Source organism: Hemiscyllium ocellatum, chromosome 4, assembly GCF_020745735.1.
Source record: "Hemiscyllium ocellatum isolate sHemOce1 chromosome 4, sHemOce1.pat.X.cur, whole genome shotgun sequence".
Classification (NCBI taxonomy): domain Eukaryota; kingdom Metazoa; phylum Chordata; class Chondrichthyes; order Orectolobiformes; family Hemiscylliidae; genus Hemiscyllium; species Hemiscyllium ocellatum.
The window spans coordinates 104,811,667-104,835,469 of NC_083404.1; the positions used below are offsets into that span (position 1 = coordinate 104,811,667).

The 23,803-nt window shown below is 40.5% G+C and overlaps 1 protein-coding gene across 5 annotated transcripts in view; it reads right to left on the reverse strand.

Moving 5' to 3' along the window:
- Positions 1-5,687: 5,687 nt before the first annotated feature.
- The window catches only part of LOC132815046 (microtubule-associated protein 4-like), a 426,923-nt gene continuing 408,807 nt past the window's right edge, over positions 5,688-23,803 (reverse strand). For all 5 annotated transcript variants that reach the window (XM_060823717.1, XM_060823718.1, XM_060823719.1 and 2 more), the window contains 2 exons: positions 16,897-17,062; positions 5,688-13,153 (listed from right to left, as the gene is read on the reverse strand). In XM_060823717.1, coding sequence (XP_060679700.1) covers positions 13,149-13,153; positions 16,897-17,062 — 171 coding nt within the window. In that variant the 3' untranslated portion in view covers positions 5,688-13,148. The remainder of the gene's footprint in view (positions 13,154-16,896; positions 17,063-23,803) is intronic.

The window sequence follows — 23,803 nt, forward strand, 5'->3', positions numbered from 1 at the left end:
AGGCATGGAGAGCAATGCATTAGAGTGAGGGCTGCTTATCCAAGACTTCACTACTTACGCCAATAGTTAGTATGCTGGGGTTCTGGTCAGGGATGATGGAGTCAGAGTTCAAACTATGGGCAGCGAGAGGAGTTTGAGGGGGAGGTTATGATGTCTTTCAAGCAATTGAGCTGCAAATACAGGTTGCCCAGCAGAGATCTTTTCAGTTAGGGATTTCATCCAGAAGACGACTATGCTTCACACTAAGGACCATAAAACTGATACAGAGAGGCTGTTGCTACATTCCACAAGCACCCTCTATCGCCTGCTGGTTATATGTGGTCTAGGAGCAAGATCTAGGAGTGGAGATCTCTTCTGAAATGTGGGAGGACATATGGGAGAATGTGTGAAAGATCTCAATCTGTAATAGGACATGGGCTATGCAGTTGAAAGTTCTGCAATGTTCATTTGGTACTGGACTATCTGGCAAAATTTTTAAAAAGGGGCATCCTCAATGTGTCCCAAATGTAAATAAGTGTAGGTACTCTTACACATTGTTTCTGGACATGACACAGGCTCCGTGCTAAACTGATATTTCTCATCGGTTTTCACTCAGGAAAAGGAGAACATTGTAGAGGAGAAGAATGAGATACAAGATATTAGACTAGAAAGGATTGAAGTTAGTTGCGAATCGGTGTTATCAATTCTAGAAGGAGTGAAAGTAGACAATTCCCCTAGGCCAGATGGGATTTATCCGAGGATTCGCTGTGAAGGAGATGGAGCCTTTGGCTTTGATATTCGAGTCATCATTGTCTACAGGTTTAGTACCAGAGAACTAGAGGATTGCAAACGTAGAGATGACCCAGATAATTATAGACCAGTGAGTCTTACTTTTGTAGGAAAGGTTTTGGAAGGGATAAGAGATAAGATTTATAATCATCAAGCAAGCAATAATTTGATTTCAGGTAGTCAACATGGTTTCATCAAGGGCAGGTCGTGTCTCACAAACCTCTTAACTTTTTTGAGAAGGTGACCAAGAGTAGGGCAGTTAACGTGATATACATGGACTTCAGTAAAGCCTTTGATAAGGTTCCACATGGTAGGCTGTTGGAGAAAATGCAGAGACATGGGATTGAGGGTGATTTAGCAGTTTGGATTAGAAACTGACTTTCTGAAGGAAGGTAGCGAGTGGTGGTTGATGGAAAATATTCAGCCTGGAGTCCGGCTACTAGTGGTGTGCCACAAGGATCTGTTTTGGGACCACTGCTGTTTGTCATTTTTATAAATGACTTAGACACAGGCATAGGTGGATGGATTAGTAAATTTGCAGATGACATGAAAGTCGGTGAAGTACTGGACAGTTTGGAAGAATATCACAGGTTGCAGTGGGACTTGGATAAACTGCAGAATTGGGCTGAGAGGTGGCAAATGGAGCTAAATATGGAGGTGATACATTTTGGGAAGAATAACAGGAAGACAGAGTACTGGGTCAATGGAAAGATTCTTGGTAGTGTGAATGCATAGAGGGATGTTGGAGTCCATGTACGTAGATTCCTGAAAGTTGCCACCCAGATTATTAGTGCTGTTAAGAAGGCATACCATGTGTTAGGTTTCATTGTTGGAGGGAGCTATAATATCATGTAACTATACAAAACATTAGTGCAGCCACACTTGGAATATTGTGTACAGTTCTGGTCGCCATATTTCAGGAAGAATATGGAAGCATTGGAAAACGTGTCGATTTACCAGGATGTTGCTTGGTCTGGAGGGAAGGTCTTATGAGGAAAGATTAGATTACTTACAGTGTGGAAACAGGCCCTTCAGCCCAACAAGTCCACACCGACCCGCCACAGCGCAACCCACCTATTCCCCTACATTTACCCCTTAACACTATGGGCAAAGGTGGAGCCATTTGGGTCTGTTCTCATTGGAAAGGCGGCGGCAAAGAGGGGATTTGATAGAGACATACAAAATGATCAGAGGATTAGATAGGAAAAAGACTTTCACAGTCTACCCTAAGATGATGACATCAGCTTGTATGAGGGGGCATAACTACAAATTGAGGGGTGATCGATTGAAGACAGATGTCAGAGGAAGGTTCTTTACTCAGAGAGTGATAAGGGTGTGGAATGCCCTGCCTGTCAATGTAGTTAACTCAGCCACTTTAGGGAGATTTAAACAATCCTTGGATAAGCGCATGGATGATGATAGAGTAGTGTAGGGGGACGAGCTGAGAATAGTTCACAGGTCAGCGCAATATTGAGGGACAAAGGGTCTGTTCTGCGCTGTATTATTCTATGTTTTTTTGGAGCACTGTGGTGGGAGAGATAGGGAGGGTATTGAGGACCGAAGTTAAAGTAGACCCGATATCTCTCCTCCTAGGTCTATCGAATTTATCATCTTTAGACAGGCATGGGAATAAATTATTTAATAATCTTATTTACTGTGCACAGAAAAAATATTCTGATGAGTTGGTTGTCTGAGAACCCACCAGGCTTGTTGGGATGGCGGAATGATGGAGTCCATTCCATTGGATTTTTATACAAACATGGTGCATCACACAGCAGATTTTTTTATATAAGGCATAACAGGCCTTTGGTGAGTTTTTGAATACAGATTTGTTTATTACCTGAACTAGGGCATTTGTTTAACCAGGATTGTTAGGTTTGTTGAGCCCTGGAGGGGGACATTCCTGAGTTAATACAGGTAAATATACAATGTTCCCGCTTTTTTGTTTGGGAGCTTTGCACCAATCATTGTTATTTTGTGTTGTGTGTTCTTTTGTTGATTAGTCACTTAGTTATTTAATGGTGTTGTTTTGTATTAATGGGTAGGTTAGCAGTTAGTAGACAGTTGTATTGTAAATTTTCTTTATTATACTGGTATTTGTTTTTGTTATATTTTAAGTAACTATTTCTGTAAAGTCAAAAATGTTTTCTTTTGCTAATAAATATATTTACAAAAGAAAATCACAACACCAGTTTATAGTCCAAAAGGTTTATTTGAAAGTATAAGTTTTTGAAGCACTGCTCCTTTATCAGGTTGCTAGTGGAGCAGCATCACAGGTCACAGAATTTATAGTAAAAGATCAAAGTGACATACAACTGATGCATTGCTGTTAAGTCTTTAATCACTTAGAATGAATCGAATGCAGGTTTTGATTCATTAATCAATGTTACTATAAATTCTGTGTTCTATGATCCTGTCCCACTAACTACCTGACAATACAGCAGCGCTCTGAAAACTTGTACTTTCAAATAAACCTGTTGGACCACAACTTGGTGTCGAGAGATTTTTAACTTTGTACACCCCAGTCCAACACCGGCACATCAGAATGAATTGACAACCTTTTAGAAATGAGACGAGAAGGAATTTCTTCAACCAGAGGGTGGTTAACCTGTGGAACTCGTTGCCATCGAAGGCTGCAGAGGCCAGTTTGTTTAATGTATTTAAGACAGACCTAGATAAGGTCTTAATTAGTGAGGGCTTCAAGGATTACAGGGAGAAGCCAGGAGAATGCAGCCAAGAAAACTCAGCCACTCTGCATGGAGCAGACTTGGTGGGCTCGATGCGATGGCTTAATTCTGCTCTAGTATCTTAAGAAGAGATTGTAACTGTGCTATCTTGTTTCATCTAGGAGTTAGGATTGCTTTCAAACTAAGATATTCCAAACCTATTTAACCGGCGATGCATTATTCATCAGGAGTAAGTGAAGTCAAAATAGACAACAAAGAAATTTTAATCAAGGACCAAAGAGGTTGTTGTTAATTAATGATATAAGCATTTCAGAAGAGATGATTTGACCTGACCGCCTGTATTCGTTGGTTGCATAAATAAATTCTTCTGTAACTAGTTGCAAGAAAGAAATGACTTGCATTTATACAAATGCCTGTATTATTTCAGAACATCCATAGCATTTCACAGCTTTTTGGGATTTACTGCTATTCGGGAAACACAGCTGAACAGAAATGCCTTGTGAGATAGCTTAGACCACTTAGGTGCTGTCTCCATGCAGATGAAAAGCAAAATTCAGATCAGCCAAAAACTAAATTGTGTAATTATGCTGGGTTCTCAAACTCTGCAATGTTGCACACGTTAACTTAGTTTGTTAGTAGGCTTTGAAGTTACACAAGGTCAGCCACTATAATTTCTTCTGGCACAATTGAAGAATTTCTTCTTAAATGTCAAGATCCACTCAAATGCCAGCTGGGAAATTGGGGGAAAAAAGGATATTTCATTTAAAAAGTAAACGGATACTACAAGTATGGTATGTTTATCACAGCCTGCCTTTCTTTAATTTGAAAGTGCCCATGAAGAAAGCTATGAAGACTGGGGAGGAGGTTGGATTGGGCTTGAGTGTATTTGACAGAATTTGCTCCTACCTGCTAGCATTTTGACATTTCCAAATCTGTTCTTTCTGAAATGTCACTTCCTCTTTCGCATGCAGTGTTTGTTAAATATGATGTAAGGGATGCTTTGCATAATTCCAACTATGTCCCATTGACATAATGCACTTCAGTTTGTTTGAAATTTCATTTTTAAAAGTGGCAAAAGGCATTTTATAAGTGGAATAACAAACTGCTTTTATGGAATGCTTTTAATAAAGTGCCAAGACACTTCACAAGAACATTAAAGGGAATCTGACACGGCCCCATAACATGATAATGGGATGACCAGAAAACCTGCTCAAAGAGCATCTGAAGTAGGAAAGATAAATATAGTAGGGAGATTTTCCAGAGTTAGGCAGCTTCAGGGCACAACTGTCAATGAACTAATAAAACTTACTAATAGCAAAGTGAGATGCCAAGGAAGAGGCTAAAACATGATTAAAATGTTCGGTCTCTGATGTTAGGTCACTGACTTTACAAGTTAACTTTGTTTCTTTCTCTCCTCCTCTCTCCACAGATGCTACTAGTGCTGCCTAGTATTTCCAGCAGGTGCATCATTTTACTAGCAAATGGTAGAACAGTGGCACTGCAAACTAACAGGCCAAGAGGTGTGGAATTGTTATTTTGTTATATAAATTATTTTTTCAATATGTGCTTCTAGTCAGAGGACTAGGGGAACTTCTACCTTGTTTTTAAGCTGGATACGAAAGGCCAGTGTGCAACCAACACTACTGTCTCCATAGCAATGAACAAATTCCTAGCCACAACAGTAGTTTAGAGTCATTTAGTGTAGGTTACATCTTTCCTGGTACCTTCAATGAAACTGCAGTCAGCCCTTTACTTCAGGCTAATCTCACCACTCCAGAAAGCACCTAGAGTATCAGGTCAGCTGGACAGAATTGTTTTCAATTCAGTGTGGGGTAAATAGTGGCCCAGATCTCCCAGTCTCCAGATAGTCAGACATCCCTTTGATGTATGACCAAAAGAAGTGTTCCAGGACCCCCAGGAAATCCCAATTCACTGGCTACATAAGAGTTTTCTGGAAATGGAGGACTGACAGCAGGTCAGAAGTGAAAACCAGGATACCAACAATATCTGGAAATAAACAGAACTCCAAAGAATTATAATTAAGACATTAAAACAAGGAGCAGAAGCACCCCAGGTGAGCGTTGGTTCGAAAAATTAGCGTCCCTGAACTACATGAAAGTTGGAAGCTAAACATTGAAATATACTCCAACGATTTGCAGAGCTACTGCACACAAGCATTTTGGATTGGAGGACATGGCATTACCGCAGAAAATGTAACAAAACATACACAGCTAACATCAACATATAAGCTTTATTTCAAACTTTTACTTTTACAATAAGGACTGAACAATGGGAATTGAGTTCTGTCACAAAGATGTTGGTTATCAGCAGCCAAACAGCAAAAGCGAGAAGAAAATTCTGGAACATTAAATGTGTTGACAACAGCAGCAGCAGAAATACTGTACACCCTCACCAGGTAGTCACTGCTGGAGCCATTTTACTCTGTTTAAAATCCATTTATAGGTTTCAAAAAAACTCAAAACAGAAATGTCAACCCATGTTCCTTGATCTTCAGTAACAATTTTTTTTAAAAAACATCTCGCTTCTCTCATTTCAAATTGTCAAAACAAAAGACCTTCACTGTAAAGAATTCATGCCTTGATGTTGTGCTCTGTGACCTTAGTGGAATGATGCTTTGTTTCTTTGTTGGGAAATGACAGCTCGGTTAAAATAGCTACAAGAAATTTGGAAGGGCACAACTGAGATTACAAGATCGTTAAGAGTCTCATCAAAAAGCAAAAAAAAATTGAAAGAAAATGATTTAAAACAAACCTCTTAAAATATGTAATGATCGGGAAAAAGAAAAGACCAAATTGCCTACAGGCTTATACAGTCCAAAATGCAGATAGTGTGAAGGAAAGGAGGAAAGAGAGTAGTAAAGTCAAAGAAAAGGGGAAGGAGATGGAGGAGGAGGGGGCAAGAAGGAAAGTAAGTAAAAGAGAAGAAAGGTAGAATAGACTGGTGGGGAATCGATGTTTTTGTCACAACAATGGGTTTTTCTCATCCTCACATTTTCACACTAAATATCATCAGTATTTTTCTTGCCTCTCTTTTCTTTTGAATTTGTTTTTTTGAGTATGAATTGTCTTGATGGCTGGGTGATGGTAGGATCACTAGTTGAAGGAACTACTGATCTAAAGTCTGGGAGGTGAATCATGAACAAGGAGACACTTAACAATGCAGCATCAACTGAATACAAGATGACTGATGAAGGTGGCCCAATACTTTAAATTCGGTGCCAAGGGGGAATCCAAGTCCCTTTGAATTGAAATAGTTCGAGATCAAAAATGTAATTTGGATGATGAAACCTATTTTAAAAGGACAGTCAACACTTGATGTATTTATTTTCAATGCCAGCTGTCAGTCACTGGTTCTTCACAATTTCAATCTAGCCACAAGTCATCCAGTCTCACAACGGTCACAAGCAATTATTTTTAAGGGCATGTGAAGGGATATATTGGCCTTGTAGTGGACTGCAGTGTTTGTTTTAAAATTTATATAGAACAGAATATACATTATTAAATATTAATCAAAATGTCTCTCACTTCACATTCCTGCTCTAGAATCTGATGCAGGTCACACTGGGTTCCACACTCCGTGGTAACCAGTCTGGAGTGCAAACTACCAGTGAACTGAATATTTGACTGCTTTCCCCCTCCCCACCAAATAAAGCTGACTGCTACAATTCCATAGAGGAACTTTTAAAACGAAATCTAAGTAGCACATGCAGATTCAAAAAAAATTTTGCTTATTAATTCAAGAACATTTCACAAGCAAATATGTTCATTCTGGAGATGACCTGGTGTGGCCAAGAGTCACAGTGGTCAGTTACAGGGATAATTTTTTGGGATGGTGGGGAGTAGGAGAGGGGAGGGCGATGTCAAGATGAGGAGGACATTACAAGTCAAATTGAACATTACCTCTGGAATCAAGTCACACTGATTATTGAAATACCATTTACACATTCCCTAAAGTGGCTCTCAGTAACGACCACATTTTAATGGTTTACCAGGTTCTTCCCCACCTCCCTTTGTACTAAAGAGTTCGATCTTTGCTTTTGTAAGCATCTTGCCCGTGACTAATCATTGCATGCAAGTCTGGGTGAGCTATTTGTCTACAGAAGCAGTCTAAACCAACTCTTTTTTTTCGCTCTGGACATCAATTAGGTACATTAGTACCAGAGTCAGATTCGGGATAGCCATTAGAAATGACAGCCCAAGCTGGTTTCCAGATCCCCCTCTCAGCTTAGAAGGTGCTGATGCCAGTTGTGGAAGTACTACAGTTTCCTCAGTTTGTCTTGACTACCCATAATCCCACTACAACAATATCTTTCTACTCCAGGTGATACCGGGAAGTGGTATGGTGGTTTTAAAAACACACATGGCATTCAGATGAGGTCTAAGAATCACTTGCTCCTGGTACAGACCAATTCACATTAAGCCACACAAAGGCAAAGTCGACGCAAAAGGAAATAATCACAATCACAGCAGCACGAACATCACATTAAAATTGATCCTGGAAACAAATACACATGCACATAACATCTGAAATACTCGCACTGAGCGGATTGTACAATTCTTTACAAACGGTTGGATGCAAAACGTTTTTGATAGCATTTTTCAACACAATTGTAAACCTAACCAATCTGTCATGGGATTCTCATGCCCACAGCAATCCCACTTTTGTCCTAAAATCAATTCTGTTCAAATGTATGTTCTTATACTGAAATGAATCTAATCTAATTCCACCAGTAAATGTAACAAAGGTGAAAAGCAATGGCTCTTCGCAATAGATTTTTAGCAAGTTATTGCAAACAGAGAATGGCCCACCAAACACTTGTCCTAACATTTTTTTTCCCCTATTACGAAGTTGGAAGGAAAGGACAAAGCAGACTGATTCACAACAAAGGTGCTTCTAAAAGCCAATACAAAACCCCAATAAATGTCATTAATACCTCTCCATTTCTTTAACATCTCTTGCTAATTTCTACTCTTCCATCTCCTGAAGGGCACAAACTTTTGCTGGGGCTCCTTAATTCTCCCCAGACATTGTGTACAGAATATCCAATAAGACTGGTTTAAACAGCAAAGGCGATCCCATTATCAGCCCGCTACAACATGTGAAACTGCAATAGAAGATGCACTGGGAACAAAGTGATCTGAAAGATAACCAATAATCTGGGGGATCCACTACAGCCAATGACACTAAACTACTTGATGAATCTACTGAGATAAGCTAACAGCAGAAAAGCTTCCAAAACTAGGAACTCCCCCTCCTGTTCCTAGTGTAAATTCTGAAGACTTGCTACAGTATTCTCAAGGAACACAATTTTAAACTGATGATCTGACCAGCTAGAGAGGTGTTCCTGTTTGCTATACAATGTGTTCTGTTAGAGACACATGCATTGGGATACTTACAGTTTATTGGGAATGGCCACATTGATGAGCAAATCAGAATTACCTCACCAACAAAATAGTACAGCCCCAACGTGAGTCCTCCTTCAAGAAGTGAGGATGATTGTAACGGATGAGAAAAGAAAAACAAACCTGACAATACATGTATGAAAAGTATATCCATATTAGACAAGGATGAACAATGCTAAACTTCCAGTAACTCCAGGACAGTAATTCACTGGAGTCTTGGTTTTCCTAGATAGCTCTTATACCCACCCTCATTCACAAAAATAAAACTGCTTTTGGGCACAAACTGTACTATCATAATGCTGAAGTCATTGATCTAAGGACCAGTCAAAGTGAGGTTGCTATCTTTCCACTGGTGAAGTTCTGAAAACACACACATACAAAACAAACTTTAGTCTTTAAAAAAGATAACTCAAAATGCCACACAGTCCTTTCAATCTCTCAACACACACCTGAACATTAGTGCAGAGAATAAAACTGTTGTTATAAACAGCCATCTTCTAGAGCTATTTTGAGTTAAGTGTAAACAATAACAGAAAATATATTTCTATATTAAACACGAGCTATTTTGAATAGTGTTTAAAAGGCTAAGTGCAGCTACGAATACAAATACATTGCAAGGCTGGAGAGAAGCAGTGATGGTATTGGGACAGATAAGAGCAGAGGCAGTAAATTCACGACAAATGGCAACACCAGAGTTAATATTGTCTACCAAATCTTGATAAAGCAAACATTAATTCTACACTAGAATAATCAACTTTACATGAAAAGTAAAGTCCTGTTGTAAAATCCAGATTCACGGATGATCTTTCACTGTTAACCCTACCTTCATCTGCATTTATCAGTTTGGCCCTACCTCCCAAAATTAGGCAGAGATTAACTCACCAACAGAAACATCTCTCAGTTGTATCCCAAATAAGGAAGCCAAACTTTATGTGTTCACCTCCCACTACAGATAGTATACTATTGAGGAGAGGTGGTGAACTCAGTGCCTATGGTGACACCCAGGTCTCACTTGTTGACTTTGTACTGTCCTTTCACAAACTGAAGGAGACATCTGTAGCTCATGACTTCCTTCTCAGCTCATGCAAATTTTAAAATTCTGTGCAGGGGAACAATGTGACACACATTTCTGGAGTTGCTCTGCAGAATTTCATCTCTGCGCTGTTCAGACAGATACTTTGTGCTGGTGAAGACAATCTCAGTAGTTTATGGTCTGATCTTCATCTTTGGAGGGCAGTTACTGAACACAATATCTCTCACCAATCATGAATCATGCAAATGCATGTTTTTCAAAATTAAATACACACAAAAGGCACAAAGGCCCAGATCTCCACTCATTGGTCATGGTAGCTACCAACGTGTGACTAACTTTAATGTCATTGTCCATTAAAATTGGGCTCATTACTTCACATTGCTTTATGACCAAGATTTGTTTTAAAAGTCTCTTTCCTTGCTTTTCATTTCATATAACTGCACAAACATCACGTCCACGTACACCTGCCTGCTTTCTATACCAAACAAACTTTCCTGGATGACACTAAACCAGTCTATTATCCTGCCCGAAACCACACTTCCTCATAACTTGGTGCTTGACTGGACACAACCTTTAAGATTATATTGCTTAGAAAACAAAGTTAATTGTATTTTTAAATCACCACTCATTTTACAATAGTCAGTACTTCATCACCAAAGATTAACTTTTGAAGAAATCTACAAGTTAAAACAATTTACAGTTTTTTTAAAAACAGATTTAAACACCCATGCGGAAATCGAGAAGCTGCAAAGAGTGAGGGGAAAGAGGCCTCTGTTTTATTTACTAACAGGACTTGTTCTTAATGCAGGAAAAGCAGGTAATGGCTTTGAATCACTATACTGAAAAATCCAGTTGTGACCGCATTCCTCCCCCTAACCAAATTTCCCTTCCACCAGGATTCTCTGGCTGGATAGATTACCCCTGAGGCTTATTTTAATTGGATTGAAGGGTGGTATTGAGATATTTCAACTTTACTGCAAGTACACATTTTGAAAGGTGCCTCTAACACAATTGTACATGTAGTCCAAAGATGCTAAAAATAAAGCAATACAATCCCTTTACAACCTAGTATCATTTGGGGATGTGCTTTAAATTAAACACTCTTAAAAGTGGCTAAGAGGTGCTTAAAAATAAAATCAGACCACACTGGAGGATTGAACATTTTAACTATACTTTTTTTTTTACGATGGAGAAGGTTTCTAAGGATGTGACATTCAACTGAAAGGAGGAGAAGAGTCAAAACACAGCACCTCACCTCTGAAGGAGGAAGGCAGAATTAACATTTCAACTTAACTACCTCTGCGTGCGCAAAGGTCCTGACAAACCGGTGTGTATTTCCAGCATCTTGGATATAATGACTTCTGTTTCTTCACTTTTCCCTTGCCATACTCTATTCACCAAAAGCAGAATGCTAACTGGGAGGGACAAGCCCATGGCTTGAGGTTCTAAGAATTAGGAAACTGCAGAAATTGGGTTTGAGTGAATGGATTCAGCACCCACAGCTTCAATAGATCTCTATGCAGTGCACACACTGGACTGCAAAAGTATCCATAACCATTCTCTGCAGGTTCATGGTTTTACATTTCAATTATTTTTATCCCATCTATCCTCAGTCAAGATCAGTTCGAACAATGTGACTTAAGAGTGCTGGTTTTAAAGAGCACCCACTTGTTATTGTACTGAGCATCAAACCAGCTTGCTCTGAATACTTGCAACTCAGTTGAACCTCCAAACAATTTCAAGTGGTTCAGGTACAGGTTGACCTTTATCCCCCTCAGTTCTCATTATGGCTGAAATATCCATTTCACCGGGTGTAGATGTCCGACTGACAATAAAATCATTTTGCACTTAAACACCAGACTCAGTAATGAGTGTGTAATTAATGTATTTCACAGCCAGAGGTGGAAATGTTGACCCACTAAGAAATTGAAAATAAACAAGTAGTAAAGGGTATTGGGGAAAGAGAGAGAGTAATAGGGGTAAAGCTCTATAAGGAGTTGGCAGAGCTGTTATGGAAGATTCTATGATTCCATTAAAATGCCTAAAAGGGAAGTGAGCAATGAACAATTCTCAAACCACAGTTCTCATGGTATAGGAATCTAGCAAGTAGCACAGAGAGAAACATGGCCAAGAGATTACAGAATTTCACAAGGGGAAAGTAATCAATAGCCACTTTCTATGGTGCATCATTCTATACAATAATAAAATTGGTGCTTTGTTTTAAGAAAGCTCTTAAACAAACCTTTAAGGTTTGAAAATTTCTTGCCAGTATTCATCCCAAACACCTTCTTTAAAATCAAAATGATCTTTGTACTTCTCCAGCCCTCCTCTTTCCTTTCTCAATGTGCAAGTAAACTCAACTTATTCTTAATATTTACTCTAATGATATTGATTATTTATTTGAAGGAAAAGGAAGAATTTGGAAAGCAGTGACTGTTAAAAGAACGTGGAATTAGAATTTTCATAAGTTGTTACCAATTCAAACAGAAGGGCAAAATGTTTTTTTAAATGTTAATTTAGAACTGCTTTTAGAATTTACTGGATGGGGGTACTAAACAAAAGTACAGTTTGGAGAAGAATAAAGATAAAAACTACAGATGAATCTTTTAATTTAGTTAAATGGCTGTTGGGAAGGCAAGTTTTATATTTGGGTTGGATTAGGGTGTTTGAATTAACCAGAAGTAGCACCCTTGAACATTATTCATTGATTAACAGATGATCCAGCAGACTCCACTACTCAGTCTCCAAATTGTTGTAGCAGACATTGGTTTCTCTATCAAAGCAATGAGCTAGGCTATCACCCCAAAAGAACACAAACATGTAAGTTATTGCTCACAATGTCCCGTAGGGAGTGGTAATTCACACCTGTGTTATGGATGTTTAAGATAAAAGGTTGCAGTAAAGCTACCCAGCCCCGAAATAACTCAATAGGAACAAATCCTTTTTAAAAGCACAAATCCTGTTAATGAGGCTAAACTTCTTGTTTTGGTTAAATGTAGTTTGAAAAGAACAAGAAGGAAGGAAAGAAAAATTCACAAGCTCTGCTGTGCTAGAACGGTAGACAGGTCTTCAGTGAGAGTAGCAAGCTGCGGTGACCCAAGGGAACTGAGGCTTTCTGTCAGTGACATGCTGCAGAGAGGAGAGGTATTGTTTGAAACGTTGGGGGATTTGTACACAATATCTGCTCCGTGGTCTGTCCTGGCTTTGGCATTCTCACGGAACGTCAACTTGCGAGATTCAATCTGTGGAAAAAGAGGAAAGAGGTTGGTAAGTCTCATTAGGAACAAGAGTATCTGTGTTCCCATACTTCAGAGATGAATCAGCTAGTGACCTTGGTTGAAATTGAGAGAGTGGACACAAAAGGATAGGGGAAAAGTAATGGGATGTACAGGTCCTCAAGCCTGCTCCATCACTTAAAGCCTGATCCTTGACCTCGCTTCCATTTTCCCACTTGATCACCATATCCTCAAAGCCATTACAATCCAAAACTCTTATGACATCCTTGAACATAGTCAATGACTGAACATCCACAATTCTCTGCAGAAGAGAAGAGAATTCCAAAAATTCTTAAACCTGAGTTAAGAACTTCCTCATCCTTACCCTGTGTCTGTGCCTTCAGTTGCCTAGGCTTCAAGCTCTGGAACATCATTCTTACACCTCTACCTCCCTAACTCACTTTTCTTTTAAAGACAGATATTTCTTAAAGCCTACCTCACGTGATCAAGTTATCGATCATATTTCTGTGGCTCAGTTCCTACTTTGTTGTATAATGCTGCTGTGGAGTGCTTTGGGTAATTTTATTCTGTTTAATATTCCACTTAAACTGTTATGTTTTAATTAAAGAGCAAAGTTGACTGAAATAATTATGTTCCTTATCCATTATGGGTCTTGCCATTTAGACTGAGACCATCAGTTCAAAGTTGTCCTACTGTAAGGGACCACACCTGAAATTTGAAGTCAAATGAATTACAAAGAAAAAAAATACCCCATTCTTGGTGCTAAGATGCCTTGTTGAACATCTGCAGCGCATCTTGTCAATGACGCATACTATGCTAGTGGGAGGCAGGAGTAGGGACTGAATGTTTAAGTTTGGGGTGCCAATCAAGCAGACTGCTTTGTCCTGAATGTCAACTGATGAATTTTTAACTGATAGGGTAAGTGACATATGCCTGGAAGACATCATGTACAGGTATTCTGGAGGTGAGATGACTAACCTCCAAAAACCACATCTATCGTCCTTTGTACCAGTGGAGAGTTTTCTCCTGATTCCAAATTACTCCAGTTTTGCTAGAATCCTTGCTGTCACACAGTCAAATGTGGCCTTGTCAAAAAGGACAGTCATCTCACTTCACCTCTGGAATTCTGCACTTTTGTTCATTTTTGATTCAAGGCTGTAATGAGGTCAAGAGTTAAGGAGATATGGTGGAACCCAAACAGAGTGCCAGCGAGCAGGTTATTTAATTAACAATTTTCACTCGATAGCCTGCTGCTCATTCCTTTCATAACTTTACTGATAATTGCAATTAGACTGATTTGTCAGTAATTGGCCAGGTGGGATATGTCTTACTACTTGTATATTGGCCATACCTGGACAACTTTTCACATGGTTGGCTAAATGACAGTGATGTGGCTGTGGAACAGCTTGTCTATGGAGGTGGCAAGCTTTAGAGCACACCTTCAGTACTATTTTGAAATATTATTGAGGTCCCATAGCCTTTGTAATTTCTAGTGCTTCCAGCTGTTTCTTGATATCATGTGGAGTGAGTCAAATTGGCTGAAGACTGACACCTGTGATACAGGACCTCTGGACAACCCAAGAATTATTCACTCAGCACTTCTGGCTGAAGACTGTCACAAATGCTTGAGATTTATTTTTTGTACTGGATGCACTGGGCTCCGTCATTATTGAGGATAGAGTTATTTATGATCTATTAGTTGTTGGATTGCTTAGTTTCGTCGATCACTTGCTGCTTATAGTGTTTGGCATGCAAGTACTTGTGCTTGGTAGCTTCATTAGATTGACACCTGCTGGCTTCATGGGAATGGTTAAATGGGTGATATGCTGTGCCATGAGGTTGCAGATTGTGTTGGAGCCCATAACCCTCCAAACCCTTCCTATTTATATACCCATCCAGATGCCTTTTAAATGTTGTAATTGTACCAGCCTCCACCAATTCCTCGGGCAGCTCACTCCATACATGCATCACCCTTTGCATGGAAAAGCTACCCCTTAAGATTTTTTTTTAAAATCTCTTCCCTCTCACCTTAACCAATATCCTCTAGTTTTGAATTCTCTCATGCGAGGAAAAAGACCTTGGTTATTCACCTTTTCCATACCCTTCATGATTTTATAACCTCTGTAAGGTCACTCCTCAAACTCTGACACTTCAAGGAAAAAAAGCCCCAGCCCCTCTCTATAACTCAAACCCTTCAGTCCCAGCAGCATCAATCTAAGTGTTTTATGCATACTCTCAAATTTAACAACAATCTTCCTGTGGAAGGGCGACCAGAATTATATGCAATTTTCCAGAAGTGGCCTCACCAATGTCCTATATAGCTGCCACATGACATCACAACTCCTATGCTCAATGTTCTGACCAATGAAGGCTATCTTACTGATTTAAATACCACCATTTGCTGCGGCAGATTTTGAACTCAGTCCCCAAACTATTAGCTGAGCTTTCTGATTAATAGGAGAATAGGAACTGGTGTTTTAGCTAAAAATAGCTAACATGTATCAATCACACAATCTGACGATTAATCAAATTTATAAATTCATAGAAAGAGGAAGTGACTGTTGGGGCTTGAAATCCTGTGATTTTCTACATTTGGTCACACTTTGTATGATTTTAAATAAAATCATGGATACCATGAGAATGGAGACATCTGATAAGGTAGAGTTTGCAACTGCCATTTATCCTGTTGTAGGGTGCAAGATAAAATGCACACTTTATTTAAATTTCCAAAATAAGTTCAAGTAAAATACCACCTTTTCTAAACCTTGCTTAAAGCCTGCCTTGCACGTACCAGCTCTTCATCACTGTCCATTTAAAAACTCCCGAGGACAGGTACAGCATGAGTTAGAAACGGAGTAAAGCTGACTTTACACTGTACCTTCCCCAGGAGCATTTGTTAGATAGGAACTGGAGTATGCTATTCAGTACCTCGGGTCTGTACCATCATTCAATAAGATCACCAATGATCTGTGGCCTAATTCCATGGCCCACATCCCTTCATATCTCTTCTTAACAAAAGTGTATCAATTGAAGATTTAAAAATAATCACTGATCTAGCACAGTGTCTTTGTGGAAGAATACTCCAAACTTCCACTAGCCTGTGTGTGAAGAAGTGCCTCCTAGAATTTGGCCCTAATTCTCACACTATGACCCCTTGTTCCAGAATCCCCAATCGAGGAAAGGAGTTAATCTTATCTACCCTTTCTTTCAACTAAATTGCTGATTAAGTTTCCTTCACACTGTCTCATCAAAAGCTCCATAAACAGAATCAGAAATGTTTAAGCAAAGGATGGCCAAAGTATAGAGTAACACACCCTTTATACTGTACCTTGCGCAGTTAGGACAGCTAAACCTTCAATTTGATACAGAGTAAAGATTAATTTACATCACACCTCATCAATCAATTCCATCACTGTCACATAAACTGCTCCCCCTACACAAGTCAATAATTTTCTGCAGCTGCAAACTAAGAAAAGCTGCTATTATAAGCTGCACACATTGTTTCAGATTGTCAGGCAATTTTGTGACTGAACAAGGGGGAATTTTCTTTTGTGCTCTTGAACCCTTTAGGAAGTGGCATGAGGCTGCCCAAAGAAAAGAGACAATATTTCAACTCACCAGTATGGCTGCGATTTGAAGCTGATTCTCAGAGTTAATGACCATCATCAAATCCACTTTTGCACCGAATTCCCGACTATCATCATTTTTCACAAAACTACACACCCCACGCAGGCCAAACTTTCACTTACATGTCTCCTGTATTTGTAACTCTTGGCTGTGAGTTTCGGCAGACCTGGCAGTGGGGTCCTCCCCTACTCCATTTTGCTGTGTCACACTCTCAGCTTGTCCTGTCAGATCCCCATTTTCTGGAATCTGACTGATCGTTGCTGACTCTGATTCTTCTTCACCCTCATTCTAAAAATAAAATTGTGGGGTGGGGTACAATGGTGCATTATTATAGAAGGGCATGAAATGAAATGCAAAATATATACATGAGAAATTGAAAAGAAACAAAATGTTCAGGAGTCAAACAATTAAATGCACTAATGGACTGAGTGTAATCTTCTGGTAACTAAAGAGACATCCTCCAAAGTAATGAGCTAGATTTTTCTAAGGATAGAAAGTAAAGGCACAGATCAAAACAACAATAATGCTTCTGTCCTTCCCCACCCCAGAATATCAATGACATTCTAATATATATGGACTGGCTCTTCTTTAGATAGGCAGAGTTTGTAGGTGAACAGTGTGATCATGTGAGGTATGAAAGCTGATCCCAATTCTGTTCTCACTTGATTTCTAAAAGTTCACTTTGCCGCGGGTTTTCTATGCAGCAAGTGGTAACTGTAGCAATTTCCTTTTCAGTCTCTAACCGGAGATTTTCATTGGAACAAACGGGTGGGGGTGGGGGATGTGGGCAGGGTTGATTGGGAGGAGGAACAGGAGATGAAGCAACAGTTCATTAACAAAAAGCTAATCATACAAGGTTCTGAGGTTAGTTGAGGGATTGGTTTGGGTAGAGAGAGAGTAAGAAAGAATGTAAGAGAATGAGTAAGAGAAATAAAAAGGAAACAGGCAAAGGAGTAGTGAACTTTAGAGTGCAGAGGTATGCTGCTACAGGGTAATTTTTAAATAAATTTGTGGAATGTGGGTGTCACTGGTTGGCCAGCATTTATTGCTAGTCCCTAGCTGCCCTGGAGCACTTGGTATTTGGAGCTCAAGAGGGAAATGGGTTGAAAGTTCAATGGAAACACAATAACTTGCGTTTCCTATAATATATTTTTAATGCACTTTTTATGAAATACAATGTTCCAAGCCACTTTAAGGAGAGTTTTCAAATAAAATTAGGCACTGACCATGCATGGAGACATTAGACCAGAGTCTAAACCTTGGTCAAAGAGTTAGGTTTCATGGACCTTGTAAAAGGAGAAAAGATGTGGACAGGAAGACGCAGGAAGACAGGGGTGGAACCGGAGAGCTTAAGCCTTGCAGCTCAAGAAATAATGAAGCAATTAAAAGTCAGGGATGTATAGAACTCAGAATAGATTGTGTGGTGATCTGAAGCAGGGTTGGGGAATGAGGGTGATGGTGATCTTAGTACCAGAGATTACAGTTACAGAGAAGAGTCTTGCCATGAAGGGATTTGAAAAGAAGGTTGTAAACTTTGAAATGAAGATGCTGCTTAACAGTGAGCCAATTCAAATCAGTGAGTATAGTGACAATATGTCATGATGCAAGATAGAACACGGTCCACAATTTTCAATTGCTTCAAGTTTGCAGAAAGAAGAACTAGAGGGGGCACTCAATTCTACAAGCCAGTAGTCAAGTCATGAATTAGGGTTTTAGTATCAGGTGAGGTGAGGCTAGGCTAGTGTGTAGATGGTGATGCACTAGATGGTCTAGTGACGGTGTGGATTGTGGATGGTATGATCTTGGGTCAAATATGGAAACCATGGCTTTAAAAAGATTTTCAGCTTCAGATAACTGCAAAGTAAAAGGAGAGAGTTGATGGCAAGGGAATGAGTGTTTGGGATGAAGACCAAAGACCATTGTTTTTGCTTTCCTAATCTTTAGTTGCAGGAAATTCTTGTTCAGCTAGTACTAGATGTTGGGATAGCAATCAGACAATAGAGAGATAGTGAAAGGGTTGACAGAGGTAGAGGTGAGGTAGAGTTGGGCATGTGGAAATTCATACTTTGTTTACTGATGATGTTTTGAAGAGGTGGCAAGTAAATGAGACGTAGGGAGAAAAGCCACGATTGATCCACAAGGACTCCCAAGGTAACAGCATAGCAGCAGGAACAGAAACCGATTCTATTTCTGGCCACTTAAGAATAAAACCATAAGTGCAGACCCAACCTACCAGACAATGGTGGTGAAGCACTGGAATAGAAATTTGTGATCAGCTTCTAAACAGGTCAAGAATGATAAGCAGAGAAAGTTTACCATTGTCACAGTCAACTAGGATGTTGAGAGACATTTTGGTACTATGGCAGGGAAAAAAAGCCTTTCTATCTCTAATTTCCTTGGGCACCAGTATCCTGCAAACTATCAGTAATCCTCCAACAATGTTAACCACTCCATTATCGGTGACTATGGGTAAGCTGCTAAATCCTAAGCTTTTGAATTCCCATTCTAAAACTCTGTTCCTCTCCCCTCACTTTCCTTAATATTGCATTGTGTTTTGATGTCAAACATTGTCTTGTAATGACTATGAAAAGGCCTAGGAAAACTTATTATTTTAAAAAGTGCAATATGAGTACAAGTGATTTGGAGATGCCGGTATTGGACTGGGATGTACAAAGTTAAAAATCACACAACACCAGGTTATAGTCCAACAGTTTAATTGGAAGCACACTAGCTTTCGGAGCGACGCTCCTTCATCAGGTGATAGTGGAGGGCTCAAACGTAACAGTATTTATAGCAAAAATTTACAGTGATGTAACTGAAATTATACATTGAAAAATTGATTGTCTGTTAAGCCTTTCATCTGTTAGAATACAGTGATAGTTTCACTTCTTTCATGTGTAAATCACAAACCTTTTTTAAAAAAAGTTGCATTCTCGGGTTAGCTGTTAACAATGGTGGTAGCTAGACAATATGTTGGCCCCGTGTTCTCTGTCTATGCCATGATGCTTAGATTGATTCTAATCTAAAAAGTGAGATAACGGAGTTTTACATAAATTCATGCAGTTTTTGAGCAAAGTACAATGTAACCCTGCAAGTACAAATTCACCCCACAAAATATGTGCGTGCATGTGGGTCTTTGTCTGTCTGTGTGTGTCTGTCTGTCTAGGTTGGGGGTTGTGAGAGTGTGTGTCCGTGTGCGCGTGTGTAGTGAGTGCAGGGTGTCTGAAGTCTGTGAGGGGGTGCATGTGAGAGTGTGGGAGTGTGTGTTTGTAAGGGTGTGGCTGGGTGTCTGTGTGCATGTGAGTGTGTGCGTGTGTATAGTGCAAAACATCACCCGTTCACAGTGCAATGCTATCCAGGCTCTCAAAACCAATCACAACATTGTCATCAAACCAACAGATAAAGAAGGAGCCATTGTCATTCAGAATAGAACAGATTACTGCAAGGAAGTGTACCCACAACTGAACAATCAGGAACACTACAGGCAACTACCAGCTGATCCGACCAAAGAACACACCCAAGAATTAAATACACTGATCAGAACTTTGGATCCAGTCCTTCAGAGTTCCCTATGTGCCCTCATCCCACATACTTCTCATGTAGGTGACTTCTACTGCCTTCCAAAAGGTACACAAAGCCAACACACCGGGACGTCCCATCGTGTTGGGCAATGGGACCCTATGTGAGAATCTCTCCGGCTACGTGGAAGACATCTTGAAACCTATTGTACAGGGGATCTCCAACTTCTGTTGCGACACTACGGATTTCTTACAGAACCTCAACACCCACAGACCAGTCGAACCAACATTCCTCGTCACAATGGACGTTTCCACACTCTACACCAGCATCCCCCACAATGATGGCATCACGGCAACAGCCTCAGTACTCAACACCAACTGCCAGTCTCCAAACACCACCCTATAACTCATCCGCTTGATCCTTGATCATAACGTCTTCACCTTTGACAACCAATTCTTCATCCAGACACACGGAACAGCCATGGGGACCAAGTTTGCACCCCAATATACTAACATTTTTATGCACAGGTTCGAACAAGATTTCTTCTCCATGCAGGATCTCCAACCAACATTGTACACCAGGTACATAGACGACATTTTCTTCCTCTGGCCCCATGGCGAGGAGTCACTGATAAATCTACACAGTGACATCAACAAGTTTCATCCCACCATCAAACTCACCATGGACTACTCTCGACTATCTGTCTCATTCTTGGACACGTGCGTCTCCATCAAGGACGGACACCTCAGCACCACACTCTACCACAGACAACCTCACAATGCTACATTTCTCCAGCTTCCACCCAAAACATATTAAAACAGCCATTCCCTATGGACAAGCCTTACACATACACCGGATCTGCTCAGAGGAGGAGGAACGTGATGGACACCTGGAAGTACTCAAGGATGCCCTCACAAGAATGGGGTACGATGCTGAACTCATTGACCGGCAGTTCAGACGCGCCACAGCAAGGAACCACAATAACCTCCTCAGGAGACAGACACGTGCTGCAACTGACAGGGTACCCTTCATTGTTCAGTGCTTCCCAGGGGCTGAAAAATTACACCATGTTCTTCGTGACCTGCAACACATTATCAATGAGGATGAGCACCTCACCAAGACCTTCCCCACACCTCCACTACTTGCCTTTAAACAACTGCCAAACCTCAAACAGATCGTTGTTTGTAGCAAGCTGCCTGGCTCTCAGGACAACTCCATACAACCCTGTCACGGTAGACGCTGCAAGACGTGTCAGAGTGTGGACATAGATACCACCATTACACATTGGGACACCTCCCACCTTGTACATGGCAGGTACTCACGTGACTCAGCCAACGTGGTCTATCTTATACATTGCAGGCAAGGATGTCCGGAGGCATGGTACACTGGGGAAACCGAGCAAAGATTACGACAATGGATGAATGGGCACCGCACAACAATCAACAGACAGGGGGGTTCCCTCCCAGTTGGGGAACACTTCAATGGTCCAGGACATTCAGCCTCAGATCTTCAGGTGACCATCCTCCAAGGTGGGCTTCGGGACAGGCAGCAGAGAAAAGTGGCCGAGCAGAGGCTGATAGCTCATAGGGAGGGCCTCAACCGGGACCTTGGGTTCATGTCACATTACAGGTGATTACTATTGCGTTATACACACACAGATACTCCTACACACACTCTCACATACACACGGATACACATACACGCACACACACCCTTACAGACACACTCCCACACTCACAAATGCAACCCCTCACAGACTTAAGACACTCTGCACGCACTACACACACACACACACACACACACACACACACACACACACACACACACACTTTCTCACACTCAACCCCAACCCAGACAGACAGACAGACACACACACACACACACACAGACAGACAATGACCCACACGCACGCACATATTTTGTGGGGTGAATTTGTACTTGCAGGGTTACATTGTACTTTGCTCAAAAACTGCATGAATTTATGTAAAACTCCGTTATCTCACTTTTTAGATTAGGATCAATCTAAGCATCATGGCACAGACAGAGAACACAGGGGGCCAACACCTTCAACATATTGTCTAGCTATCACCATTATTAACAGCTAACCCGAGAATGCAGCTTTTTTAAAAAAAGGTTTTGTGATTTACACATGAAAGAAGTGAAACTATCACTGTATTCTAACAGATGAAAGGCTTAACAGATAGTCAATTTTTCCATGTATAATTTCAATTACATCACACTGTAAATTTTTGCTATAAATTCTGTGTTACGATCGAGTCCTCCACAATCACCTGATGAAGGAGCGTCGCTCTCGGAGCAATGTGCTTCCAATTAAACCTGTTGGACTATAACGTGGTGTTGTGAGATTTTTAACTTTGAATACAAGGTGTTGTTGATTGGTGAGGAAAAGGAGGTTGAACATAGGCCAGCAGCGGAAAGATAGAGGAGTTAAAGTTTTTCTCTTTACAGAGGTGTTTGAAGACAGCATTGATAATGTTAAAAATCACACAACACCAGGTTATAGTCCAACAGGTTTAATTGGAAGCACACTAGCTTTCGGAGCGTCGCTCCTTCATCAGGTGATTGTGGAGGGCTCGATCGTAACACAGAATTTATAGCAAAAATTTGCGGTGTGATGTAACTGAAATTATACATTGAAAAATTGATTATCTGTTAAGCCTTTCATCTGTTAGAATACAGTGATAATTTCACTTCTTTCATGTGTAAATCACAAAAGCCGTTTTTATATAAAAAGTTGCATTCTCGGGTTAGCTGTTAACAATGGTGATAGCTAGACAATATGTTGAAGGTGTTAGCCCCCTGTGTTCTCTGTCTATGACCTGAAGTTTAGATTGATTCTAATCTAAAAAGTGAGATAACAGAGTTTTACATAAATTCATGCAGTTTTTGAGCTCAGAGTTCTACATGAATGTATGCAGTTTGAGCAATGTATCTCTGCAAGTACAAATTCAACACACAAAATATACGTGCGCATGTGGGTCTTTGTCTGTCGGTGTGTGTGTCTGGGGTGGGGGTTGAGAGAGAGAGAGAGAGAGAGAGAGAGAGAGAGAGAGAGAGAGAGAGAGAGAGAGAGCGCGCGAGAGAGAGAGCGCGAGAGAGAGAGAGCGAGAGAGAGAGAGCGAGAGAGAGCGTGTGCGTGTGTAGGAATATCTGTGTGTGTGTGTGCGTGTAGTGCAATGGTGATCACCTGTAATGTGACATGAACCCAAGGTCCCGGTTGAGGCCCTCCCTATGGATACCAAACTTAGCTATCAGCCTCTGCTCGGCCACTTTCCTCTGCTGCCTGTCCCGAAGTCCACCTTGGAGGATGGTCACCCGAAGGTCCGAGGCTGAATGTCCTGGACCACTGAAGTGTTCCCCAACTGGGATGGAACCCTCTTGTCTGTTGATTGTTGTGCGGTGCCCATTCATCCATTGTCGCAGTCTTTGCTCGGTTTCCCCAATGTATCATGCCTCCGGGCATCCTTGCCTGCATTGGATAGACAACAT